Genomic DNA, 27124 nt, shown 5'->3' with positions numbered 1-27124 from the left:
GGCCTCTTGTAGGGTCATCTCCTAGGTTGGCTACACCCACCAATGCCGTACCTGTTGCTGGTTCCTTCACCAGGCTGGTTTCCCTCTATCCATACACAGCCAAGAATCCTCCTCTAGGCCAGATGCTCCTTTCAACCATGCACAACCTTCTAGGTCTTACCACAGGCTGGATGTTTCCTCCATTCATGCAACTCCTGCCCAATCCTCCTCTAGGCTGGTTTCTCCCTCTTCCCAAGCACCTTCTAATCTATCAGGCCCTAGGATGGCTGCACCTTGCACACATGCACCACCTTCTGAGGCCTGTCCTAGAGTTGCTGCATCCTCCACTTGTGGACATCCTGATGACTCCTCACCTAACCTGGATACAGGCTTCCAGGACCGTGCACTTCCAGCTTATTCTCAGCGAGGATTACTGCACCTCCCCCAATGCACCCTCTGACAAGTGCTTTATTTAGGTATAAAGTTCTTGATTATTAAATGTTAGCAGCTAATTGATTCTCTTTTAAAACATCTGTGTAGGACTATCAAACCCATCTGCTGTCCAGATTAAGCCTGTGAACTGCCTTTTTATAATTTATGCTTTAGAAATGATTTACTGAAACGCTGTATAAATGATTCATAGATAGTCATGTTATTCTTGAATTCTATTTTGGGGCTCCAAAGGCCCTTTCTGAAAAGTCAGTGGTCTCCCTCTGGCCACATCCTATAGAATCTGTCAGATTCAGGGACCAAAGGAGCCTGGGCCTTCAAACGTCTCTGTTCCCGGCGTGCCTCGGTGGCTCAGTCAGTTCAGTGTCTGACTCTTGGTTTCAGCTCAGGTCATGATCTCACAGTTTATGAGTTTGAGCTCCGTGTCAGTTTCTGTGCTGACACTGCAGACCCTACTTGGGATTCTCTCTCTCCCTCTCTCTCTCTGTCCCTTCCCGGGTAGTACATCCTCTCTCTCAAAATAAATAAATAAACATTAAAAATAAAAAACACTTCTGTCCCTAAAATTTTTCTCAGTGGGAGACTGGCCTAATACACATACCTTGTGCTCATGCTATGCCTGAACCCACACAACCCTCCAGGTTTCCCCCCAGACTCAACTCTTGGGCTCATCTCTTCTCACACATTATGTTTTCTACTGTGCTGACCCGTGTCTGACTCCACCTTGCCCTGATACACTTTTGGATTCCAGACCTAGTTTGGCAGCTACACCCCCCTCCCAGCCCAGCCCCTGTCCCTACTCACTCCGGTTTTTGTTTCCCATTCCAAACAGGGCACTGGTCATCAATGGTGTCCTCAATCCAGGGCCCAAGCAAGAGCTGATCCTTCCTCAACATCCCACACCTCCTACTTTTTTGAAACGCACAAAGAACCTAAACTTGGTGGTTCATTCTTTCCCAGGAGCAGTGATTCCCCCTCTCCACCTGCCTCCCCTGAGTGGAGGATTCCTGTGCACGTGTAGGAGGGGGATTTGGCAGGGGCTGCATTTACACCCATCCTGTACTGGCCCTGGCCCCAATGTTTCCTGTGAAATCCACAAGCATAGCTGAAGCACAGTTCTTAAAGGGATGGCAGTAGTGCTCTGCCCGATTGTCCAAAGCCCCTGTGACTGAAGATGGCTTGCCAACACGAGTCCCTGAAGCTCCACCTCCAAATTCCAGTTGGATGCTGGATAGTCTGAAGGAACCCAGGAAGTCTGGCTCCCTACAGGTGTCACAGAGACCATTAGTGTGGACTACTGCATGGACTGTAAGGTTACCACCTGACCACACAGGTCTCCTAACCAGACATGGATTATCCATCTACTCTCACATCTCCAGCCTTTAAAGAATTCCTCAGCTGTGCTTCTGGTGAAATACTCAGGAGACTATTTTGTGCTAAAACAAGCCAAAGCCATGAGCCAAATCAACTGCTTCTAAAAATCAGACAGCTTTTTAACCAACATATCAAGATCTTAGCACACTGACTGATTCCCTGGCATGATCCACCCTGGAGGCAGTCCCTGTTGGCTGAAGGACACTGAAATATGAGAAACCATGCCCTGGTCACAAAGAAACTCAACTTCAGGGATGAGGTGGCAATGTGGGTGCTATCCTATAACCAGGTGAAGGCGAATCTCCACCTGCAACTGCGAGACAGAGAGAGAGAGAGAGAAAGAGAGAGATACCTGCTTGCTACTCAAATGAACACAGGAGTAACAGTTTAGCTTGGCTAAGGCAAAGAGAGCTTCCTGGCTCTCTACAAGAAATCACAACTGGGAAAGGCTGACATCTTGACAGTGAGGTTTCTGTAACTATTTGGTTGAATGGCATTGTGGAGCAAGAAAAGTTTCTTGGATTTGTACGAGCACATATTCAAATCAGCACTAAACACAACCCTGACACTATTATTGTCAGGACACTCCTATGAAGTAGGTAAAGGCTAAACCAACACCATACTTTAAAAGATGGTGGCAGGAAGCAGAAAGAGGGTGAGTCCCCAGGCAGAGGGGAGCAGAGAGGAAACCAGGCTGAGGCCTGTCTGGTTCCTGGGTGCACCTCTGGCCGCTTCCTCTGCGTGGCACTCTGTCTCTCCCCAAGGTTCAGCAGGCTGCGGTCTCACAGCCAGTGGCCCAGGCCCCCGGCCATCGCGTGAGATCCAGGCCAGGGGCACCTGGGGAAGCACGCCTAAGCATGTGGTCTACAGAAAGGGAGAGACGTGCAGCTACGCACTCAGGGCGCAGCCTGTGCCGGGCGCTGCGCTATGCGCCAGTTGACAGGCACGCAATGACTTAATCTTGGCAAAAATCCAAAGATGGGGGAACCCTTATTATCCCCATTTCACACGGGAAAGTGCTTTTCAGAGGCAACAGAGGAGTGTCCCACATCACATGGCCACAAAGTGGTGAACTGGGATGGCCAACCCAGCTCCTCTGATCCCTTTGTCGACGCTGCCTAGGCAACCTCTGACCAGCCCTCTGTGACAGTCCAGGGGGCTGCGGGGGGGGGGGGGGGGGGGGCCTTGAGCACATGATGAACCGGGGAAAATATTAAGTGTTGACAGTCACAGGAAGGGGAAAGACTGCCAGAACACTTGACGTGACAACTCTTTTTAACCCAAAACACCACAAGAGTCTTTGTAAGAACTGTATGTCCTCCCGAGTCCAGCACTTGGGACAGAACTTACACGGAACACACTTGTACCTCTCCAAACACGTATTCAGCCACTGATAACTCTATGTTGCTCCATCAAGTATATGATCGTAGACGGGTTAGGTGTTTCATGGAGAATGAGATTACTACAGGAGTTTATAATGGAGTATATTTCTAAATAAATCTATTAACAATAACCATTAAGAACTTCATAGGATTGGGACACCTGGGAGGCTCAGTCAAGGGTCTGCCTGTTGGTTTTGGCTCAGGTCATGATCTCACAGTTCCTGGGATCGAGCCCCGCATCGGGCTCTGCGCCGGTGGTAGGGAGTTCCCTTGGGATTCTCCCTCTCCCTCTCGTTCAGCCCCTTCCCTGTATGCTCTCTCTCAAAATAGAGAAACATCAACAAATGGTTTTTAAAAAGAACGTCTAGGATCGCATGTCTTAGGCCAGATGCTACCTTTCATAGTACTATACGGGTGACCAGGGTCCGCGAGAGAGGGCAGAAGGACATACTCCACAGAGTACCGCAGCACTAGCTAATAATCCCTACCTCGAGCCCTTTTTTGGAATGAGGTGGGGTATAAGGCCATCAAATCAACCTGAGCATAGTTCCTTCTACGTGTACCCCTTCATGGTTTCCCCGTCGCTCCTCAATCTTCACGCGAAGCCCTGGCCCGTTAAGTGCGTGTCGGCTGCTATGCCACCCTCTCCACCCACCCCCACTGCCATCACCTCCTGACTTCCACATGGTCTCCGGTCAGGAATAAGGCCTGTGGCACCTCAGTCGTGGTCTTCAGCCCCCACCCTCCTTCTGGGCATTCAACATGCCTGGGAGAGCCACCCCCACCCCGCCAGCCTCCTGGCCTCACAAGCCTGGACTGGCTCAGCGCCAGTGAGGAAGTCTCTTCCCCCTGACCCGCTACTCCCTCAGGGCCACTTCCCGCACTGTCCCCAGCGAAACCGCTCCCCGAAATGCCCGAGTCCAGCATCCCACACTGACCGCCCCGTCCACCCTCCACCTCCCGTGGGAGGTCTCCTCCCGGATGTCGGACAGACACCTCCGGCTACCTCCGAATGACAGAAACAGACACCGGTCAGAGGCACGGCCCTGGAGTTAACTCCTTTAATGTCACGTGCAGACACAAGGCCTCCCTCATCTGTGGGCGGCTTCGGGGTCCGGACGAGGGGGCGCGGGCATCACCACTTCCGAACTCGGGGCATCCCATCCACCCGAGGGGAGGTGGTGTTCTCGAGGAGACCCCTGAGGTGCTGGTTGCTGCCCAGGGCTCGCTGCACGTGCTCCGGGGTGATGCGCATCTTGTGGCTGTCCAGAGCCTCCTTGCCCGCCAGCTCCAGGATGTTGGCCGTCAGGTACTCGAGAACGGCGGTCAGGAAGACCGGGGTGGACGCGCTCAGGCGCGGGGCGTAGCGACCCTCTCGCAGCAGGCGCTCCACGCGGCTGACCGGGAATTGCAGCTCGGCTCTCCTGGAGCGGGACACCGCGTGCCTCCTCCGTCTGCGACGGTGCCGGCGGCGGCGCCTCCCAGACATGCCGCGTGCTGGGTTGGAACCCGATCGGCCCGGCCTGACCGTCCCGCTGGCCCGAGGGTGGCAGGATGTCGGCGCCGACTCCTACCAAGTGTGCCCCTCACTGGTCAGGGAGCTGCTTATATGACACCTCCGACATTATGATGTCACTGGTGTCACTGGTGTCACTGTGCCCTGCTCAGGACTGGCCTGGAAACATCCGTGACAGAAACCTGGTCTCCCTGTTGACTGCACTGGACCCTCTTTACGAGGGAACTCTTTCTCCTGGCCCTCAACAGTCTAGTACAAACAAGAACGGGAACCTTTCCACTGACACAGTGCTCTGTCTTGAGGACACTCCCCTCCAGGTTACCTGGTCCCGGCCTTCCATGGTCTTTGAGCTCTTTGACAGCCCTTTGAAAATTGCTAGTCACGGACACACATACTGAATGCTTTGTCCAGTAGAGGTCCAAACTAAACCCAATTTTGCCCCCGTTGACACATTTAAAGATTATCAATATTTCTACGTTCTTTGGATTCTCTTCTGGATTGGTTACAATATCCGCCAATTCCTCATCAGTGAAGACTCTTAACACATTTTCATGTTACATCGATATAAAGGTCATGAGTTCACTCTCTTTGAAAATATCTTCTAACTGTTTTGGAGGTCACAGTGATATGCCCACTAGATTCACCAGTCAGAGCCAGATAAAATTCAAAGACAAAAAAGTGTACCTCATTCTCAGTTAATACCCAGGGGTGTCTCATTTCTTCTAGGTGAATCCAAAGCACCAAGAGCACTTTGTTGATTTTTTCTAATTTAAATTTTTAATAATTTTAATTTCCTTCTCTGCTAACTTTGTGTTTCTGTTTCATTTTTGTTCATTTACAGCCAATGATTTATTTTTATCGTTAACCAAAATGACTGGGGGGGGGGGGGTGCCTGGGTGGCTCAGTCAGTTAAGCATCCAACTCTTGATTTTGTTTCGGGTCATGAGCTCAGGGTTCACGGGTTCAAGCCCCGCGTTGGGCTCCACTCTGGCAATATGGAGCCTGCTTGGGATTCTGTCTCCCTCTCTCTCTGCCCTTCCCCTGCTTGCTCACTCATTCTCTCCCTCTCACAATAAACATTTTTTAAAACAATGGTTCAGAGTTTGGTTTTAGGATCTGACCATGTGGAAATCTCTCAAAATGAGTCCAAAGAGATCTAGTTTCTTTTGGGTGAAAGACAAAACACAACCTCATTTTCCAGTCTTTGTTCAAATCCATTAAGAACTGCATACTCTCTGAGGGGAGAAGAGCTTTTTGATATCTGGACTGAGGAGATTTGCTGTTTCTGTGTTATACTTGACATATGCCTGAAATTATAGGATTGAAGCTATAAGCTCTACTTGTCTGGGCCCATATGTCTCTGTCTTTAATACACAAAGGTCTTCACCTTTGATTGTGTGAGTGTACGATGTTTTCCTACCTCTGAATGATATTAACAGATTGTAAAATCTCTTAAATTAAGGGAGCTCTGTTCTTAAATAGCATTTCTAGATAAATAATTGCTTACACACATTGAGTATTTCCAAATTTTCTTGAAAATAAGGAAACTGAACTATGATACTTTAAATGAGGTAGATTTAAACAATATATATTCTCCCAGAAACTAAATCACAACTATTTTAAGATATCAAATTCAATTTAAGTAAATCTTTAGCAAACAGGACTAGTTCAATCGTTTAGATTTAATGAAAACAACTAAGTCCTTTCTCTTTTATCAGTGTTAACTATAACACAAATATGCATTTATCTACTACTCAGGTATGTTCTTCCTAAACTTATAAGCTTTTACTGACCACATAAACTGGTGTTAATGTATTTTATGTTTAAGATTATGATATATATATATATATATATATATATATATATATATATAAATTTATAATTAACCAAATTGAATCACTGGTTGGACAAACTTCATTCTACAAAGCAATCACGTTTCATAGTATGCCAACGAGAAGATAATTTTTAAGATTTCTAGATAATGCATAACTTTGGACTGATAGTTAATGGGCATTCAATACATAGCTAATTTTTTTAATGTTTATTTATTTGAGAGGCAGAGAGAACAAGTAGGGAAGGAGAAGACAGAGAGGGACAGAGAGCCCCAAGCAGGCTCACCGAGCCCTGTGAAAGACTCTAATGAATTGTGAGATCATGACCTGAGCCGAAACCAAGAGTTGGATGCTTCACTGAATGAGCCACCCAGGCATCCCATAGATGCCTAATTTTTAAGACACAATGTTGAAACACTGATAACTAGGTATAATTCTAGTTCATATATTTTTGCTTCTTATTTGCATATGCTACAAAGAGGCTCTATTTCTGAGCCTGCCCATGACCATGGTCATTTCTGCCACAGTGAGAAGTTATATAAGTATGTGGCTGAGTAATTCTGGGATAGGTGTGTTCATGAAATCTGCTAAATCCACTAACATGAAAGAAATTCACAATTATTCACCCTGTAGTTTTCACAATAAAATACAAGTGATTTTGCTTAAAAGTTATAACTAACATACATGAGTGAGAGTCCACTAGGAGTTTCAAGATGACGTGGGTTTTCTGTTTCTTTGTTTAAAACAGAATGTTTCTGTTATGGAGTAAAATGGCATGTTGGTTCAGAATGTAACAGACAAATTTGAAGGACAAAACCCGAATGCACACAGAACGTTACGGGAGGTTTGCAAAAAGAGAATCTGAAAAGGAACAAAATTTAAAAAAAAATTTTTTTCCAAATCTGGTTCAGTTCTAATAAGTTTGTTCACAAGAATTTCAAAGAGCTCCTGGACCCTTCAGAATCAAATATTAGTGTTGGAAGACCTAGCCTCAGCTTTCAGACAACGAAATAAAAGGCATCCAAATTGGCACAAAAGAAGTCAAACCTTCACTCTTCGCAGAGGATGTGATACTCTACACGGAAAACCCAAAAGTTTCCACCAAAAAACTGCTAGAGATGCTAGAGGAATTCAGGAAAGTCGCAGGATATAAAATCAATGTACAGAAATCGGATGCATTTCTATACACCAGTAATGAGGCGGCAGAAAGAGAAACGAGGAATTGGTCCCATTTATACACTGCTCCAAAAACCTTAATATACTTAGGAACAAACCTAACCAAAGAGGTAAAAGATCTGTACACTGAAAACTATAGAAAGCTTATGAAAGAAATTGAAGAAGACACAAAGAAATGGAAAAACATTCCATGCTCAAGGAATGGAAGAACAAATATTGCTAAAACGTTGACACTACTGAAAGCAATCTACACATTCAATGCAACATTATCAAAATAACACCAGCATTCTGGGGTGCCTGGGTGGCTCAGTCAATTAAGTGTCTGAATTTGGCTCAGGTCATGATCTCACAGTTTGTGGGTTTGAGCCCCGCGTCGGGCTCTGTGCTGACAGCTCAGAGTCTGGAGCCTGTTTTGGATTCTGTGTCTCCTCCTCTGTCTGCCCCTCCCCTGCTCATGCTGTCTCGCTCTGTCTCTCAATAATAAGTAAACGTTAAAAAACATTTTAAAAAAAGAAAAGAAAAGACAACCAAAGCTGGAGGCATCACAATCCCAGACTTTAAATTATATTACAAAGCTGCAATCATCAAGACAGTACAGTACTGGCAGAGAAACAGACATAGATCAATGGAATAGAATGGAGAACCCAGAAATGGACCTACAAATATATGGCCAACTAATCTTCGACAAAGCAGGAAAGAATATCCAATGGAAAAAAGACAGTCTCTTTAGCAAATGGTACTGGGAGAACTGGACAGAAACATGCAGAAGAATGAAAACGGACCACTTTCTTACACCAGACACAAAAATAAATTCAAAATGGATGAAAGAGTTTAACATCTACAATCAGTTGACTATAAGGAAAGGAAATTACCATCACACAATCAGTTGAAAGTCTAAAGAACAAAAACTGAGATTTCTTGGCAAAGAATTTGGCCACACTGTAACGTAGAAATCTGGCCAGAGTTCCCAGCCTGCTGGACTGCCTTACAGAATTAGGACTTGTTAGATCAGATAACCACATGAACCAATCACATGTATATGTACACACATGCAGAGATAAGATATAGATAGATATAGATATAGATGTAGATGTAGATGTAGATATAGATATAGATATAGATATAGATATAGATATAGATATATCCTATTGGTTCAGTTTTTTTTTTTCTGGAGAACTCTAATGCACCAAGGGGATTTTATTAAAATCCATAAGTCTAGAACCGATTCCATACTTTTTTGAAAAAGGGTAACATCATTATGCTTACAGACACTGAGTCAAAAACTCTTTTTCTGCCTTTTCTTTTACATATGACAGAAAAAGGTAATTTCACCTGTAGTTGCACTTTTATTGTTATGCCCTCCCACAAGAGTTTTACTTATGAGAATTATCACCAAGTTGATCTCAGCCATAAGTATCTGTCTCCTCCAGTTTGTTATTTTGATTTACACTGATGCTTCCCTGAAGGCCTTATAAGCCATCTACAGCCCAGAGATTTTGCCTTCAGCAACTAAGGATGGTCTCAGAACCATAAAAAAGGACAGTAACTTAGACACCTCAAGAATAAACTCTTAAGCACAGGCTTCTGATGTCATCACATAATCACCTTTAAGATCATGTCAGTGGACAGAGAATCTCAAAAACACCTTATTTGAGGGGGTGGGTTCATGACACAACTATTACAATGCCCAGTGGAAGAAGACCTGGATTTGCAAATTGAAAGGCCCGAACCATAAAATCAGTCCTTGATCCTAACCCTGTCTGAAATAAAACACAAGTAAAAGTTCTTGAGAGTTGTTGCTCGTGCTTACCCAGAGATCCAATAAACCCCGACATCTCTGTATCCAAGAGAGTAGCTTCTTTATCCCAGAGGAGAGTATTACACACTTTCTCTCTTGAGGCTCATCTCTCAGGCTATAGTAGCAGAGGAGCCCCAACAACAGGTACGAGAACAGGACTGGCATACTCACTGTTCTGCCCATTGGCCATGGGACGTTTGGAGAGTTGAGGGTCAGCTCTGGGCCAAAGTGGCCTCAGCTATAAAATGGACACCCTAAAAAATAATTCCTGTCCTCTGTGCCCCACTTACCCACTGTCAGTACAGACTTTTGTTGGGAAAAGCTCAGACTGGTAATTGTACACCTTGAGCAGACCTCTGGAACAATTTTGTCCAACCTCCTCATTTTATAGCTGTGGAAGCTGATGCGCCCCCAAGGAAACCACACCCGTGGGAGACCAGAACCTGACTTTCCTCCCTCTTCTGGCACTCTTCTGTCCCAGGATGTCATGAAAGCTCTCTCCTCCACAGTCGAGTTGGTGAATTCCTTTCATCCTATGTGCCAGAACCCAAGCGTCCCACAAGGACACTACCTGACCTGCCTCCTTGCCGCCAACCGGTTTCCTTTCGATTTTGTTTAAAAAGATGCAGTGGAGAGAGATTTTCCCCGCAGCGATTTCAAAACCCTGAATACATGACGTACCAGTCTTCTGTTTTCATGAAGGACTCTGAAGCAGAAACACTAAATGAAACATCAAATACGGGTCCTATTCGAGGCCTTTCCTAGATTTGAAACCATACTCCTTAAAGAATAAGATAAAATAAATTCACTCTTACAGTGCTATCCAAATGTGATTTAGGGACTGATGTAGATCATTAAATTATGTTACTGATTAGCGACGACCGGTTCGGAAATGGTCAGCCTTTAGCGACCTTTACAGCAATCGTGGGTTTTGCCACAACATTTAAGTGAGTGGAGTCTTCTTGTTGAACAGAGTATATACTAGTTCAGATGGTGCTGAATTCGAGTGAAGAGTCAAATGTAAACTCCATTCTAGTCCTACGAAAATAGGACCACATATCAGTTCACAATCTATCTGAACAACAGAAAATACTGGCCCCATACCAAAGACAGCTGTGAGGAGCACTGTGCTGTTCTAAACTATTGAAGGAGAGAACTTTACCCTTCAGAAAACTGGTGTTAGGATGGTGAGGATAACGAACTCAAGCAACTTTAAGAGACGGGACGGTACTGTAAAGGAGTGACGTGGGTCATACATGAGATACGACGGCGAAGGGTGAGCACTGTGGCAAACCAGAGAGGCCCAGTAGTCACGGGACAGCAGCCAGACATCTTCATGTGACAATAAACACGTGTGTGCAGACATGTTGACTTCACCCGAGAAGCCAGTGACTGAGGTTTTTATGTTAAAAATTCTTTATTTTAAATGCTGGCAGCTGATTAATTTTCCTGTAAATACATCACTGTAGGCCTAATGATCCCATCTGCTACCTGCATTCTGGCCACACCCTGTAGGATGTCAGATTGAGGAACTAAGGGAGCCTGGGCCTTCAAACGTCTCTGTTCCCAAAGGCTGTTCTCAGTGGGAGCCCAGCCTAATCCCCATGCCTTGTGCTCATGCCAACCCCAAGCCCACACAACCTTCCAGATTCCCCCAGACTCAACTCTTGGGCTCATCTCTTCTCACACATTATGTTTTCTGCTGTGCTGACCCGTCTCTGACCTCAGCCTGTCCTCATACACCTTTGGATCCCACACCTAGTTTGGCAGCTACACACCCTCCAGCCCCGGACCCCAGTCACTCTGGTTTTAGTTTCCCATTCCCAACAGGGCACTGGTCATCAACGGTGTCCTCCCTCCAGGGCCCAAGCTAGAGCTGATCCTTCCTCACCATCCTCCACCTCCTACTTTTTTGAAATGCACAAAGGGCCTAAACTTGGTGGCTCATTCTTTCCCAGGAGCAGTGATTCCCCCTCTCCACCTGCCTCCCCTGAGTGGAGGATTCCTGTGCACGTGTAGGAGGGGGATTTGGCAGGGGCTGCATTTACACCCATCCTGTACTGGCCCTGGCCCCCATGTTTCCTGTGAAATCCACAAGCATAGCTGAAGCACAGTTCTTTTTTTTTAAATTTATTATTTATCGAGAGAGAGAGAATGAATGAATGAATGAATGAATCCCAAGCAGGCTCCATGCTGTTAGCACAAAGCCCAACATGGGGCTCCGTCCCAAGAACCATGAGATTATGACCTGAGCTAAAACCAAGAGTCAGCCGCTTAACTGGTTCAGTCACCCAGGCTCCCCTGAAGTACAATTCTTAAAGGGATGGCAGTATTGCTCTGCCTGATTGTCCCATGCCCCTGTGACCACAGAGGGCTTGCCAACACAGGGTCATTAAACCTTCAAATTCCACTTTGGACACCAGACAGTGTGAAGGAGCCCAGGAAGTCTGGCTCCCTACAGGTGTCACAGAGACCATTAGTGTGGACTACTGCATGGACTGTAAAGTGACCACCTGACCACACAGGTCTGCTAACCCAACATGGTTTATCCACCTACACTCACCTCTCTGGCCTTAATGTTTATTTTCGAGAGAGAGAGAGAGAGAGAGAGATAGAGAGAGAGAGAGCAAGCAAGCAAGCAAGGGACGGGCAGAGAGAGAGGGAGACACAGAATCCGAAGCAGGGTCCAGGTTCTCAGCTGTGGGCACAGAGCTGGATGTGTGACTCAAAACCACGAACCATGAGACCATGACCTGAGCCAAAGCTGGACGCTTAACAGACTGAGCCCCTGAGGTGCTCCTCTCTGGCCTTTATAAATTCCTTTGCTGGGCCTTCTGGTGAAGTACCCAGGGGACTATTTTGTGCTAAAACAAGCCAAAGCCATGAGCCAAATCAACTGCTTCTAAAAATCAGACAGCTTTTTAACCAACATATCAAGATCTTAGCACACTGACTGATTCCCTGGCATGATCCACCCTGGAGGCAGTCCCTGTTGGCTGAAGGACACTGAAATATGAGAAACCATGCCCTGGTCACAAAGAAACTCAACTTCAGGGATGAGGTGGCAATGTGGGTGCTATCCTATAACCAGGTGAAGGCGAATCTCCACCTGCAACTGCGAGACAGAGAGAGAGAGAGAAAGAGAGAGATACCTGCTTGCTACTCAAATGAACACAGGAGTAACAGTTGAGCTTGGCTAAGGCAAAGAGGGCTTCCTGGCTTCCTGGCTACAATAAATCACAACTTGGAAAGGCAGACATCTTGACAGTGAGGTTTCTGTAACTATTTGGTTGAATGGCATTGTGGAGCAAGAAAAGTTTCTTGGATTTGTACGAGCACATATTCAAATCAGCACTAAACACAACCCTGACACTATTATTGTCAGGACACTCCTATGAAGTAGGTAAAGGCTAAGCCAACACCATCCTTTAAAAGATGGTGGCAGGAAGCAGAGAGAGGGTGAGTCCCCAGGCAGAGGGGAGCAGAGAGGAAACCAGGCTGAGGCCTGTCTGGTTCCTGGGTGTACCTCTGGCTGCTTCCTCTGCGTGGCACTCTGTCTCTCCCCAAGGTTCAGCAGGCTGCGGTCTCACAGCCAGTGGCCCAGGCCCCCGGCCATCACGTGAGATCCAGGCCAGGGGCACCTGGGGAAGCACGCCTAAGCATGTGGTCTACAGAAAGGGAGAGACGTGCAGCTACGCACTCAGGGCGCAGCCTGTGCCGGGCGCTGCGCTATGCGCCAGTTGACAGGCACGCAATGACTTAATCTTGGCAAAAATCCAAAGATGGGGGAACCCTTATTATCCCCATTTCACACGGGAAAGTGCTTTTCAGAGGCAACAGAGGAGTGTCCCACATCACATGGCCACAAAGTGGTGAACTGGGATGGCCAACCCAGCTCCTCTGATCCCTTTGTCGACGCTGCCTAGGCAACCTCTGACCAGCCCTCTGTGACAGTCCAGGGGGCTGCGGGGGGGGGGGGGGGGGGGCCTTGAGCACATGATGAACCGGGGAAAATATTAAGTGTTGACAGTCACAGGAAGGGGAAAGACTGCCAGAACACTTGACGTGACAACTCTTTTTAACCCAAAACACCACAAGAGTCTTTGTAAGAACTGTATGTCCTCCCGAGTCCAGCACTTGGGACAGAACTTACACGGAACACACTTGTACCTCTCCAAACACGTATTCAGCCACTGATAACTCTATGTTGCTCCATCAAGTATATGATCGTAGACGGGTTAGGTGTTTCATGGAGAATGAGATTACTACAGGAGTTTATAATGGAGTATATTTCTAAATAAATCTATTAACAATAACCATTAAGAACTTCATAGGATTGGGACACCTGGGAGGCTCAGTCAAGGGTCTGCCTGTTGGTTTTGGCTCAGGTCATGATCTCACAGTTCCTGGGATCGAGCCCCGCATCGGGCTCTGCGCCGGTGGTAGGGAGTTCCCTTGGGATTCTCCCTCTCCCTCTCGTTCAGCCCCTTCCCTGTATGCTCTCTCTCAAAATAGAGAAACATCAACAAATGGTTTTTAAAAAGAACGTCTAGGATCGCATGTCTTAGGCCAGATGCTACCTTTCATAGTACTATACGGGTGACCAGGGTCCGCGAGAGAGGGCAGAAGGATATACTCCACAGAGTACCGCAGCACTAGCTAATAATCCCTACCTCGAGCCCTTTTTTGGAATGAGGTGGGGTATAAGGCCATCAAATCAACCTGAGCATAGTTCCTTCTACGTGTACCCCTTCATGGTTTCCCCGTCGCTCCTCAATCTTCACGCGAAGCCCTGGCCCGTTAAGTGCGTGTCGGCTGCTATGCCACCCTCTCCACCCACCCCCACTGCCATCACCTCCTGACTTCCACATGGTCTCCGGTCAGGAATAAGGCCTGTGGCACCTCAGTCGTGGTCTTCAGCCCCCACCCTCCTTCTGGGCATTCAACATGCCTGGGAGAGCCACCCCCACCCCGCCAGCCTCCTGGCCTCACAAGCCTGGACTGGCTCAGCGCCAGTGAGGAAGTCTCTTCCCCCTGACCCGCTACTCCCTCAGGGCCACTTCCCGCACTGTCCCCAGCGAAACCGCTCCCCGAAATGCCCGAGTCCAGCATCCCACACTGACCGCCCCGTCCACCCTCCACCTCCCGTGGGAGGTCTCCTCCCGGATGTCGGACAGACACCTCCGGCTACCTCCGAATGACAGAAACAGACACCGGTCAGAGGCACGGCCCTGGAGTTAACTCCTTTAATGTCACGTGCAGACACAAGGCCTCCCTCATCTGTGGGCGGCTTCGGGGTCCGGACGAGGGGGCGCGGGCATCACCACTTCCGAACTCGGGGCATCCCATCCACCCGAGGGGAGGTGGTGTTCTCGAGGAGACCCCTGAGGTGCTGGTTGCTGCCCAGGGCTCGCTGCACGTGCTCCGGGGTGATGCGCATCTTGTGGCTGTCCAGAGCCTCCTTGCCCGCCAGCTCCAGGATGTTGGCCGTCAGGTACTCGAGAACGGCGGTCAGGAAGACCGGGGTGGACGCGCTCAGGCGCGGGGCGTAGCGACCCTCTCGCAGCAGGCGCTCCACGCGGCTGACCGGGAATTGCAGCTCGGCTCTCCTGGAGCGGGACACCGCGTGCCTCCTCCGTCTGCGACGGTGCCGGCGGCGGCGCCTCCCAGACATGCCGCGTGCTGGGTTGGAACCCGATCGGCCCGGCCTGACCGTCCCGCTGGCCCGAGGGTGGCAGGATGTCGGCGCCGACTCCTACCAAGTGTGCCCCTCACTGGTCAGGGAGCTGCTTATATGACACCTCCGACATTATGATGTCACTGGTGTCACTGGTGTCACTGTGCCCTGCTCAGGACTGGCCTGGAAACATCCGTGACAGAAACCTGGTCTCCCTGTTGACTGCACTGGACCCTCTTTACGAGGGAACTCTTTCTCCTGGCCCTCAACAGTCTAGTACAAACAAGAACGGGAACCTTTCCACTGACACAGTGCTCTGTCTTGAGGACACTCCCCTCCAGGTTACCTGGTCCCGGCCTTCCATGGTCTTTGAGCTCTTTGACAGCCCTTTGAAAATTGCTAGTCACGGACACACATACTGAATGCTTTGTCCAGTAGAGGTCCAAACTAAACCCAATTTTGCCCCCGTTGACACATTTAAAGATTATCAATATTTCTACGTTCTTTGGATTCTCTTCTGGATTGGTTACAATATCCGCCAATTCCTCATCAGTGAAGACTCTTAACACATTTTCATGTTACATCGATATAAAGGTCATGAGTTCACTCTCTTTGAAAATATCTTCTAACTGTTTTGGAGGTCACAGTGATATGCCCACTAGATTCACCAGTCAGAGCCAGATAAAATTCAAAGACAAAAAAGTGTACCTCATTCTCAGTTAATACCCAGGGGTGTCTCATTTCTTCTAGGTGAATCCAAAGCACCAAGAGCACTTTGTTGATTTTTTCTAATTTAAATTTTTAATAATTTTAATTTCCTTCTCTGCTAACTTTGTGTTTCTGTTTCATTTTTGTTCATTTACAGCCAATGATTTATTTTTATCGTTAACCAAAATGACTGGGGGGGGGGGGTGCCTGGGTGGCTCAGTCAGTTAAGCATCCAACTCTTGATTTTGTTTCGGGTCATGAGCTCAGGGTTCACGGGTTCAAGCCCCGCGTTGGGCTCCACTCTGGCAATATGGAGCCTGCTTGGGATTCTGTCTCCCTCTCTCTCTGCCCTTCCCCTGCTTGCTCACTCATTCTCTCCCTCTCACAATAAACATTTTTTAAAACAATGGTTCAGAGTTTGGTTTTAGGATCTGACCATGTGGAAATCTCTCAAAATGAGTCCAAAGAGATCTAGTTTCTTTTGGGTGAAAGACAAAACACAACCTCATTTTCCAGTCTTTGTTCAAATCCATTAAGAACTGCATACTCTCTGAGGGGAGAAGAGCTTTTTGATATCTGGACTGAGGAGATTTGCTGTTTCTGTGTTATACTTGACATATGCCTGAAATTATAGGATTGAAGCTATAAGCTCTACTTGTCTGGGCCCATATGTCTCTGTCTTTAATACACAAAGGTCTTCACCTTTGATTGTGTGAGTGTACGATGTTTTCCTACCTCTGAATGATATTAACAGATTGTAAAATCTCTTAAATTAAGGGAGCTCTGTTCTTAAATAGCATTTCTAGATAAATAATTGCTTACACACATTGAGTATTTCCAAATTTTCTTGAAAATAAGGAAACTGAACTATGATACTTTAAATGAGGTAGATTTAAACAATATATATTCTCCCAGAAACTAAATCACAACTATTTTAAGATATCAAATTCAATTTAAGTAAATCTTTAGCAAACAGGACTAGTTCAATCGTTTAGATTTAATGAAAACAACTAAGTCCTTTCTCTTTTATCAGTGTTAACTATAACACAAATATGCATTTATCTACTACTCAGGTATGTTCTTCCTAAACTTATAAGCTTTTACTGACCACATAAACTGGTGTTAATGTATTTTATGTTTAAGATTATGATATATATATATATATATATATATATATATATATAAATTTATAATTAACCAAATTGAATCACTGGTTGGACAAACTTCATTCTACAAAGCAATCACGTTTCATAGTATGCCAACGAGAAGATAATTTTTAAGATTTCTAGATAATGCATAACTTTGGACTGATAGTTAATGGGCATTCAATACATAGCTAATTTTTTTAATGTTTATTTATTTGAGAGGCAGAGAGAACAAGTAGGGAAGGAGAAGACAGAGAGGGACAGAGAGCCCCAAGCAGGCTCACCGAGCCCTGTGAAAGACTCTAATGAATTGTGAGATCATGACCTGAGCCGAAACCAAGAGTTGGATGCTTCACTGAATGAGCCACCCAGGCATCCCATAGATGCCTAATTTTTAAGACACAATGTTGAAACACTGATAACTAGGTATAATTCTAGTTCATATATTTTTGCTTCTTATTTGCATATGCTACAAAGAGGCTCTATTTCTGAGCCTGCCCATGACCATGGTCATTTCTGCCACAGTGAGAAGTTATATAAGTATGTGGCTGAGTAATTCTGGGATAGGTGTGTTCATGAAATCTGCTAAATCCACTAACATGAAAGAAATTCACAATTATTCACCCTGTAGTTTTCACAATAAAATACAAGTGATTTTGCTTAAAAGTTATAACTAACATACATGAGTGAGAGTCCACTAGGAGTTTCAAGATGACGTGGGTTTTCTGTTTCTTTGTTTAAAACAGAATGTTTCTGTTATGGAGTAAAATGGCATGTTGGTTCAGAATGTAACAGACAAATTTGAAGGACAAAACCCGAATGCACACAGAACGTTACGGGAGGTTTGCAAAAAGAGAATCTGAAAAGGAACAAAATTTAAAAAAAAATTTTTTTCCAAATCTGGTTCAGTTCTAATAAGTTTGTTCACAAGAATTTCAAAGAGCTCCTGGACCCTTCAGAATCAAATATTAGTGTTGGAAGACCTAGCCTCAGCTTTCAGACAACGAAATAAAAGGCATCCAAATTGGCACAAAAGAAGTCAAACCTTCACTCTTCGCAGAGGATGTGATACTCTACACGGAAAACCCAAAAGTTTCCACCAAAAAACTGCTAGAGATGCTAGAGGAATTCAGGAAAGTCGCAGGATATAAAATCAATGTACAGAAATCGGATGCATTTCTATACACCAGTAATGAGGCGGCAGAAAGAGAAACGAGGAATTGGTCCCATTTATACACTGCTCCAAAAACCTTAATATACTTAGGAACAAACCTAACCAAAGAGGTAAAAGATCTGTACACTGAAAACTATAGAAAGCTTATGAAAGAAATTGAAGAAGACACAAAGAAATGGAAAAACATTCCATGCTCAAGGAATGGAAGAACAAATATTGCTAAAACGTTGACACTACTGAAAGCAATCTACACATTCAATGCAACATTATCAAAATAACACCAGCATTCTGGGGTGCCTGGGTGGCTCAGTCAATTAAGTGTCTGAATTTGGCTCAGGTCATGATCTCACAGTTTGTGGGTTTGAGCCCCGCGTCGGGCTCTGTGCTGACAGCTCAGAGTCTGGAGCCTGTTTTGGATTCTGTGTCTCCTCCTCTGTCTGCCCCTCCCCTGCTCATGCTGTCTCGCTCTGTCTCTCAATAATAAGTAAACGTTAAAAAACATTTTAAAAAAAGAAAAGAAAAGACAACCAAAGCTGGAGGCATCACAATCCCAGACTTTAAATTATATTACAAAGCTGCAATCATCAAGACAGTACAGTACTGGCAGAGAAACAGACATAGATCAATGGAATAGAATGGAGAACCCAGAAATGGACCTACAAATATATGGCCAACTAATCTTCGACAAAGCAGGAAAGAATATCCAATGGAAAAAAGACAGTCTCTTTAGCAAATGGTACTGGGAGAACTGGACAGAAACATGCAGAAGAATGAAAACGGACCACTTTCTTACACCAGACACAAAAATAAATTCAAAATGGATGAAAGAGTTTAACATCTACAATCAGTTGACTATAAGGAAAGGAAATTACCATCACACAATCAGTTGAAAGTCTAAAGAACAAAAACTGAGATTTCTTGGCAAAGAATTTGGCCACACTGTAACGTAGAAATCTGGCCAGAGTTCCCAGCCTGCTGGACTGCCTTACAGAATTAGGACTTGTTAGATCAGATAACCACATGAACCAATCACATGTATATGTACACACATGCAGAGATAAGATATAGATAGATATAGATATAGATGTAGATGTAGATGTAGATATAGATATAGATATAGATATAGATATAGATATAGATATAGATATAGATATAGATATATCCTATTGGTTCAGTTTTTTTTTTTCTGGAGAACTCTAATGCACCAAGGGGATTTTATTAAAATCCATAAGTCTAGAACCGATTCCATACTTTTTTGAAAAAGGGTAACATCATTATGCTTACAGACACTGAGTCAAAAACTCTTTTTCTGCCTTTTCTTTTACATATGACAGAAAAAGGTAATTTCACCTGTAGTTGCACTTTTATTGTTATGCCCTCCCACAAGAGTTTTACTTATGAGAATTATCACCAAGTTGATCTCAGCCATAAGTATCTGTCTCCTCCAGTTTGTTATTTTGATTTACACTGATGCTTCCCTGAAGGCCTTATAAGCCATCTACAGCCCAGAGATTTTGCCTTCAGCAACTAAGGATGGTCTCAGAACCATAAAAAAGGACAGTAACTTAGACACCTCAAGAATAAACTCTTAAGCACAGGCTTCTGATGTCATCACATAATCACCTTTAAGATCATGTCAGTGGACAGAGAATCTCAAAAACACCTTATTTGAGGGGGTGGGTTCATGACACAACTATTACAATGCCCAGTGGAAGAAGACCTGGATTTGCAAATTGAAAGGCCCGAACCATAAAATCAGTCCTTGATCCTAACCCTGTCTGAAATAAAACACAAGTAAAAGTTCTTGAGAGTTGTTGCTCGTGCTTACCCAGAGATCCAATAAACCCCGACATCTCTGTATCCAAGAGAGTAGCTTCTTTATCCCAGAGGAGAGTATTACACACTTTCTCTCTTGAGGCTCATCTCTCAGGCTATAGTAGCAGAGGAGCCCCAACAACAGGTACGAGAACAGGACTGGCATACTCACTGTTCTGCCCATTGGCCATGGGACGTTTGGAGAGTTGAGGGTCAGCTCTGGGCCAAAGTGGCCTCAGCTATAAAATGGACACCCTAAAAAATAATTCCTGTCCTCTGTGCCCCACTTACCCACTGTCAGTACAGACTTTTGTTGGGAAAAGCTCAGACTGGTAATTGTACACCTTGAGCAGACCTCTGGAACAATTTTGTCCAACCTCCTCATTTTATAGCTGTGGAAGCTGATGCGCCCCCAAGGAAACCACACCCGTGGGAGACCAGAACCTGACTTTCCTCCCTCTTCTGGCACTCTTCTGTCCCAGGATGTCATGAAAGCTCTCTCCTCCACAGTCGAGTTGGTGAATTCCTTTCATCCTATGTGCCAGAACCCAAGCGTCCCACAAGGACACTACCTGACCTGCCTCCTTGCCGCCAACCGGTTTCCTTTCGATTTTGTTTAAAAAGATGCAGTGGAGAGAGATTTTCCCCGCAGCGATTTCAAAACCCTGAATACATGACGTACCAGTCTTCTGTTTTCATGAAGGACTCTGAAGCAGAAACACTAAATGAAACATCAAATACGGGTCCTATTCGAGGCCTTTCCTAGATTTGAAACCATACTCCTTAAAGAATAAGATAAAATAAATTCACTCTTACAGTGCTATCCAAATGTGATTTAGGGACTGATGTAGATCATTAAATTATGTTACTGATTAGCGACGACCGGTTCGGAAATGGTCAGCCTTTAGCGACCTTTACAGCAATCGTGGGTTTTGCCACAACATTTAAGTGAGTGGAGTCTTCTTGTTGAACAGAGTATATACTAGTTCAGATGGTGCTGAATTCGAGTGAAGAGTCAAATGTAAACTCCATTCTAGTCCTACGAAAATAGGACCACATATCAGTTCACAATCTATCTGAACAACAGAAAATACTGGCCCCATACCAAAGACAGCTGTGAGGAGCACTGTGCTGTTCTAAACTATTGAAGGAGAGAACTTTACCCTTCAGAAAACTGGTGTTAGGATGGTGAGGATAACGAACTCAAGCAACTTTAAGAGACGGGACGGTACTGTAAAGGAGTGACGTGGGTCATACATGAGATACGACGGCGAAGGGTGAGCACTGTGGCAAACCAGAGAGGCCCAGTAGTCACGGGACAGCAGCCAGACATCTTCATGTGACAATAAACACGTGTGTGCAGACATGTTGACTTCACCCGAGAAGCCAGTGACTGAGGTTTTTATGTTAAAAATTCTTTATTTTAAATGCTGGCAGCTGATTAATTTTCCTGTAAATACATCACTGTAGGCCTAATGATCCCATCTGCTACCTGCATTCTGGCCACACCCTGTAGGATGTCAGATTGAGGAACTAAGGGAGCCTGGGCCTTCAAACGTCTCTGTTCCCAAAGGCTGTTCTCAGTGGGAGCCCAGCCTAATCCCCATGCCTTGTGCTCATGCCAACCCCAAGCCCACACAACCTTCCAGATTCCCCCAGACTCAACTCTTGGGCTCATCTCTTCTCACACATTATGTTTTCTGCTGTGCTGACCCGTCTCTGACCTCAGCCTGTCCTCATACACCTTTGGATCCCACACCTAGTTTGGCAGCTACACACCCTCCAGCCCCGGACCCCAGTCACTCTGGTTTTAGTTTCCCATTCCCAACAGGGCACTGGTCATCAACGGTGTCCTCCCTCCAGGGCCCAAGCTAGAGCTGATCCTTCCTCACCATCCTCCACCTCCTACTTTTTTGAAATGCACAAAGGGCCTAAACTTGGTGGCTCATTCTTTCCCAGGAGCAGTGATTCCCCCTCTCCACCTGCCTCCCCTGAGTGGAGGATTCCTGTGCACGTGTAGGAGGGGGATTTGGCAGGGGCTGCATTTACACCCATCCTGTACTGGCCCTGGCCCCCATGTTTCCTGTGAAATCCACAAGCATAGCTGAAGCACAGTTCTTTTTTTTTAAATTTATTATTTATCGAGAGAGAGAGAATGAATGAATGAATGAATGAATCCCAAGCAGGCTCCATGCTGTTAGCACAAAGCCCAACATGGGGCTCCGTCCCAAGAACCATGAGATTATGACCTGAGCTAAAACCAAGAGTCAGCCGCTTAACTGGTTCAGTCACCCAGGCTCCCCTGAAGTACAATTCTTAAAGGGATGGCAGTATTGCTCTGCCTGATTGTCCCATGCCCCTGTGACCACAGAGGGCTTGCCAACACAGGGTCATTAAACCTTCAAATTCCACTTTGGACACCAGACAGTGTGAAGGAGCCCAGGAAGTCTGGCTCCCTACAGGTGTCACAGAGACCATTAGTGTGGACTACTGCATGGACTGTAAAGTGACCACCTGACCACACAGGTCTGCTAACCCAACATGGTTTATCCACCTACACTCACCTCTCTGGCCTTAATGTTTATTTTCGAGAGAGAGAGAGAGAGAGAGAGATAGAGAGAGAGAGAGCAAGCAAGCAAGCAAGGGACGGGCAGAGAGAGAGGGAGACACAGAATCCGAAGCAGGGTCCAGGTTCTCAGCTGTGGGCACAGAGCTGGATGTGTGACTCAAAACCACGAACCATGAGACCATGACCTGAGCCAAAGCTGGACGCTTAACAGACTGAGCCCCTGAGGTGCTCCTCTCTGGCCTTTATAAATTCCTTTGCTGGGCCTTCTGGTGAAGTACCCAGGGGACTATTTTGTGCTAAAACAAGCCAAAGCCATGAGCCAAATCAACTGCTTCTAAAAATCAGACAGCTTTTTAACCAACATATCAAGATCTTAGCACACTGACTGATTCCCTGGCATGATCCACCCTGGAGGCAGTCCCTGTTGGCTGAAGGACACTGAAATATGAGAAACCATGCCCTGGTCACAAAGAAACTCAACTTCAGGGATGAGGTGGCAATGTGGGTGCTATCCTATAACCAGGTGAAGGCGAATCTCCACCTGCAACTGCGAGACAGAGAGAGAGAGAGAAAGAGAGAGATACCTGCTTGCTACTCAAATGAACACAGGAGTAACAGTTGAGCTTGGCTAAGGCAAAGAGGGCTTCCTGGCTTCCTGGCTACAATAAATCACAACTTGGAAAGGCAGACATCTTGACAGTGAGGTTTCTGTAACTATTTGGTTGAATGGCATTGTGGAGCAAGAAAAGTTTCTTGGATTTGTACGAGCACATATTCAAATCAGCACTAAACACAACCCTGACACTATTATTGTCAGGACACTCCTATGAAGTAGGTAAAGGCTAAGCCAACACCATCCTTTAAAAGATGGTGGCAGGAAGCAGAGAGAGGGTGAGTCCCCAGGCAGAGGGGAGCAGAGAGGAAACCAGGCTGAGGCCTGTCTGGTTCCTGGGTGTACCTCTGGCTGCTTCCTCTGCGTGGCACTCTGTCTCTCCCCAAGGTTCAGCAGGCTGCGGTCTCACAGCCAGTGGCCCAGGCCCCCGGCCATCACGTGAGATCCAGGCCAGGGGCACCTGGGGAAGCACGCCTAAGCATGTGGTCTACAGAAAGGGAGAGACGTGCAGCTACGCACTCAGGGCGCAGCCTGTGCCGGGCGCTGCGCTATGCGCCAGTTGACAGGCACGCAATGACTTAATCTTGGCAAAAATCCAAAGATGGGGGAACCCTTATTATCCCCATTTCACACGGGAAAGTGCTTTTCAGAGGCAACAGAGGAGTGTCCCACATCACATGGCCACAAAGTGGTGAACTGGGATGGCCAACCCAGCTCCTCTGATCCCTTTGTCGACGCTGCCTAGGCAACCTCTGACCAGCCCTCTGTGACAGTCCAGGGGGCTGCGGGGGGGGGGGGGGGGGGGCCTTGAGCACATGATGAACCGGGGAAAATATTAAGTGTTGACAGTCACAGGAAGGGGAAAGACTGCCAGAACACTTGACGTGACAACTCTTTTTAACCCAAAACACCACAAGAGTCTTTGTAAGAACTGTATGTCCTCCCGAGTCCAGCACTTGGGACAGAACTTACACGGAACACACTTGTACCTCTCCAAACACGTATTCAGCCACTGATAACTCTATGTTGCTCCATCAAGTATATGATCGTAGACGGGTTAGGTGTTTCATGGAGAATGAGATTACTACAGGAGTTTATAATGGAGTATATTTCTAAATAAATCTATTAACAATAACCATTAAGAACTTCATAGGATTGGGACACCTGGGAGGCTCAGTCAAGGGTCTGCCTGTTGGTTTTGGCTCAGGTCATGATCTCACAGTTCCTGGGATCGAGCCCCGCATCGGGCTCTGCGCCGGTGGTAGGGAGTTCCCTTGGGATTCTCCCTCTCCCTCTCGTTCAGCCCCTTCCCTGTATGCTCTCTCTCAAAATAGAGAAACATCAACAAATGGTTTTTAAAAAGAACGTCTAGGATCGCATGTCTTAGGCCAGATGCTACCTTTCATAGTACTATACGGGTGACCAGGGTCCGCGAGAGAGGGCAGAAGGATATACTCCACAGAGTACCGCAGCACTAGCTAATAATCCCTACCTCGAGCCCTTTTTTGGAATGAGGTGGGGTATAAGGCCATCAAATCAACCTGAGCATAGTTCCTTCTACGTGTACCCCTTCATGGTTTCCCCGTCGCTCCTCAATCTTCACGCGAAGCCCTGGCCCGTTAAGTGCGTGTCGGCTGCTATGCCACCCTCTCCACCCACCCCCACTGCCATCACCTCCTGACTTCCACATGGTCTCCGGTCAGGAATAAGGCCTGTGGCACCTCAGTCGTGGTCTTCAGCCCCCACCCTCCTTCTGGGCATTCAACATGCCTGGGAGAGCCACCCCCACCCCGCCAGCCTCCTGGCCTCACAAGCCTGGACTGGCTCAGCGCCAGTGAGGAAGTCTCTTCCCCCTGACCCGCTACTCCCTCAGGGCCACTTCCCGCACTGTCCCCAGCGAAACCGCTCCCCGAAATGCCCGAGTCCAGCATCCCACACTGACCGCCCCGTCCACCCTCCACCTCCCGTGGGAGGTCTCCTCCCGGATGTCGGACAGACACCTCCGGCTACCTCCGAATGACAGAAACAGACACCGGTCAGAGGCACGGCCCTGGAGTTAACTCCTTTAATGTCACGTGCAGACACAAGGCCTCCCTCATCTGTGGGCGGCTTCGGGGTCCGGACGAGGGGGCGCGGGCATCACCACTTCCGAACTCGGGGCATCCCATCCACCCGAGGGGAGGTGGTGTTCTCGAGGAGACCCCTGAGGTGCTGGTTGCTGCCCAGGGCTCGCTGCACGTGCTCCGGGGTGATGCGCATCTTGTGGCTGTCCAGAGCCTCCTTGCCCGCCAGCTCCAGGATGTTGGCCGTCAGGTACTCGAGAACGGCGGTCAGGAAGACCGGGGTGGACGCGCTCAGGCGCGGGGCGTAGCGACCCTCTCGCAGCAGGCGCTCCACGCGGCTGACCGGGAATTGCAGCTCGGCTCTCCTGGAGCGGGACACCGCGTGCCTCCTCCGTCTGCGACGGTGCCGGCGGCGGCGCCTCCCAGACATGCCGCGTGCTGGGTTGGAACCCGATCGGCCCGGCCTGACCGTCCCGCTGGCCCGAGGGTGGCAGGATGTCGGCGCCGACTCCTACCAAGTGTGCCCCTCACTGGTCAGGGAGCTGCTTATATGACACCTCCGACATTATGATGTCACTGGTGTCACTGGTGTCACTGTGCCCTGCTCAGGACTGGCCTGGAAACATCCGTGACAGAAACCTGGTCTCCCTGTTGACTGCACTGGACCCTCTTTACGAGGGAACTCTTTCTCCTGGCCCTCAACAGTCTAGTACAAACAAGAACGGGAACCTTTCCACTGACACAGTGCTCTGTCTTGAGGACACTCCCCTCCAGGTTACCTGGTCCCGGCCTTCCATGGTCTTTGAGCTCTTTGACAGCCCTTTGAAAATTGCTAGTCACGGACACACATACTGAATGCTTTGTCCAGTAGAGGTCCAAACTAAACCCAATTTTGCCCCCGTTGACACATTTAAAGATTATCAATATTTCTACGTTCTTTGGATTCTCTTCTGGATTGGTTACAATATCCGCCAATTCCTCATCAGTGAAGACTCTTAACACATTTTCATGTTACATCGATATAAAGGTCATGAGTTCACTCTCTTTGAAAATATCTTCTAACTGTTTTGGAGGTCACAGTGATATGCCCACTAGATTCACCAGTCAGAGCCAGATAAAATTCAAAGACAAAAAAGTGTACCTCATTCTCAGTTAATACCCAGGGGTGTCTCATTTCTTCTAGGTGAATCCAAAGCACCAAGAGCACTTTGTTGATTTTTTCTAATTTAAATTTTTAATAATTTTAATTTCCTTCTCTGCTAACTTTGTGTTTCTGTTTCATTTTTGTTCATTTACAGCCAATGATTTATTTTTATCGTTAACCAAAATGACTGGGGGGGGGGGGTGCCTGGGTGGCTCAGTCAGTTAAGCATCCAACTCTTGATTTTGTTTCGGGTCATGAGCTCAGGGTTCACGGGTTCAAGCCCCGCGTTGGGCTCCACTCTGGCAATATGGAGCCTGCTTGGGATTCTGTCTCCCTCTCTCTCTGCCCTTCCCCTGCTTGCTCACTCATTCTCTCCCTCTCACAATAAACATTTTTTAAAACAATGGTTCAGAGTTTGGTTTTAGGATCTGACCATGTGGAAATCTCTCAAAATGAGTCCAAAGAGATCTAGTTTCTTTTGGGTGAAAGACAAAACACAACCTCATTTTCCAGTCTTTGTTCAAATCCATTAAGAACTGCATACTCTCTGAGGGGAGAAGAGCTTTTTGATATCTGGACTGAGGAGATTTGCTGTTTCTGTGTTATACTTGACATATGCCTGAAATTATAGGATTGAAGCTATAAGCTCTACTTGTCTGGGCCCATATGTCTCTGTCTTTAATACACAAAGGTCTTCACCTTTGATTGT

General features: G+C 46.8%; 3 protein-coding genes across 3 annotated transcripts; all 3 read right to left on the bottom strand.

Moving 5' to 3' along the window:
- Positions 1–4217: 4217 nt before the first annotated feature.
- LOC122477269 (histone H2A-Bbd type 1-like) lies at positions 4218–4776 on the bottom strand. The gene has a single exon (XM_043570177.1). The coding sequence runs from the start codon at positions 4672–4674 to the stop codon at positions 4321–4323; it is 354 nt and encodes a 117-aa protein (XP_043426112.1). The 5' UTR covers positions 4675–4776; the 3' UTR covers positions 4218–4320.
- A 9948-nt stretch (positions 4777–14724) lies between these two features.
- LOC122477214 (histone H2A-Bbd type 1-like) lies at positions 14725–15283 on the bottom strand. Its single transcript, XM_043570080.1, has one exon. It carries the CDS (start codon positions 15179–15181, stop codon positions 14828–14830), a length of 354 nt encoding a protein of 117 aa, XP_043426015.1. The 5' UTR covers positions 15182–15283; the 3' UTR covers positions 14725–14827.
- A 9961-nt stretch (positions 15284–25244) lies between these two features.
- On the bottom strand, positions 25245–25803 carry LOC122477202 (histone H2A-Bbd type 1-like). Its single transcript, XM_043570060.1, has one exon. The coding sequence runs from the start codon at positions 25699–25701 to the stop codon at positions 25348–25350; it is 354 nt and encodes a 117-aa protein (XP_043425995.1). The 5' UTR covers positions 25702–25803; the 3' UTR covers positions 25245–25347.
- Positions 25804–27124: the final 1321 nt, after the last annotated feature.

Source organism: Prionailurus bengalensis, chromosome X (genome assembly GCF_016509475.1).
Source record: "Prionailurus bengalensis isolate Pbe53 chromosome X, Fcat_Pben_1.1_paternal_pri, whole genome shotgun sequence".
In the NCBI taxonomy this organism is placed as follows: domain Eukaryota; kingdom Metazoa; phylum Chordata; class Mammalia; order Carnivora; family Felidae; genus Prionailurus; species Prionailurus bengalensis.
This window is presented reverse-complemented; position numbering and strand designations above follow the sequence as displayed.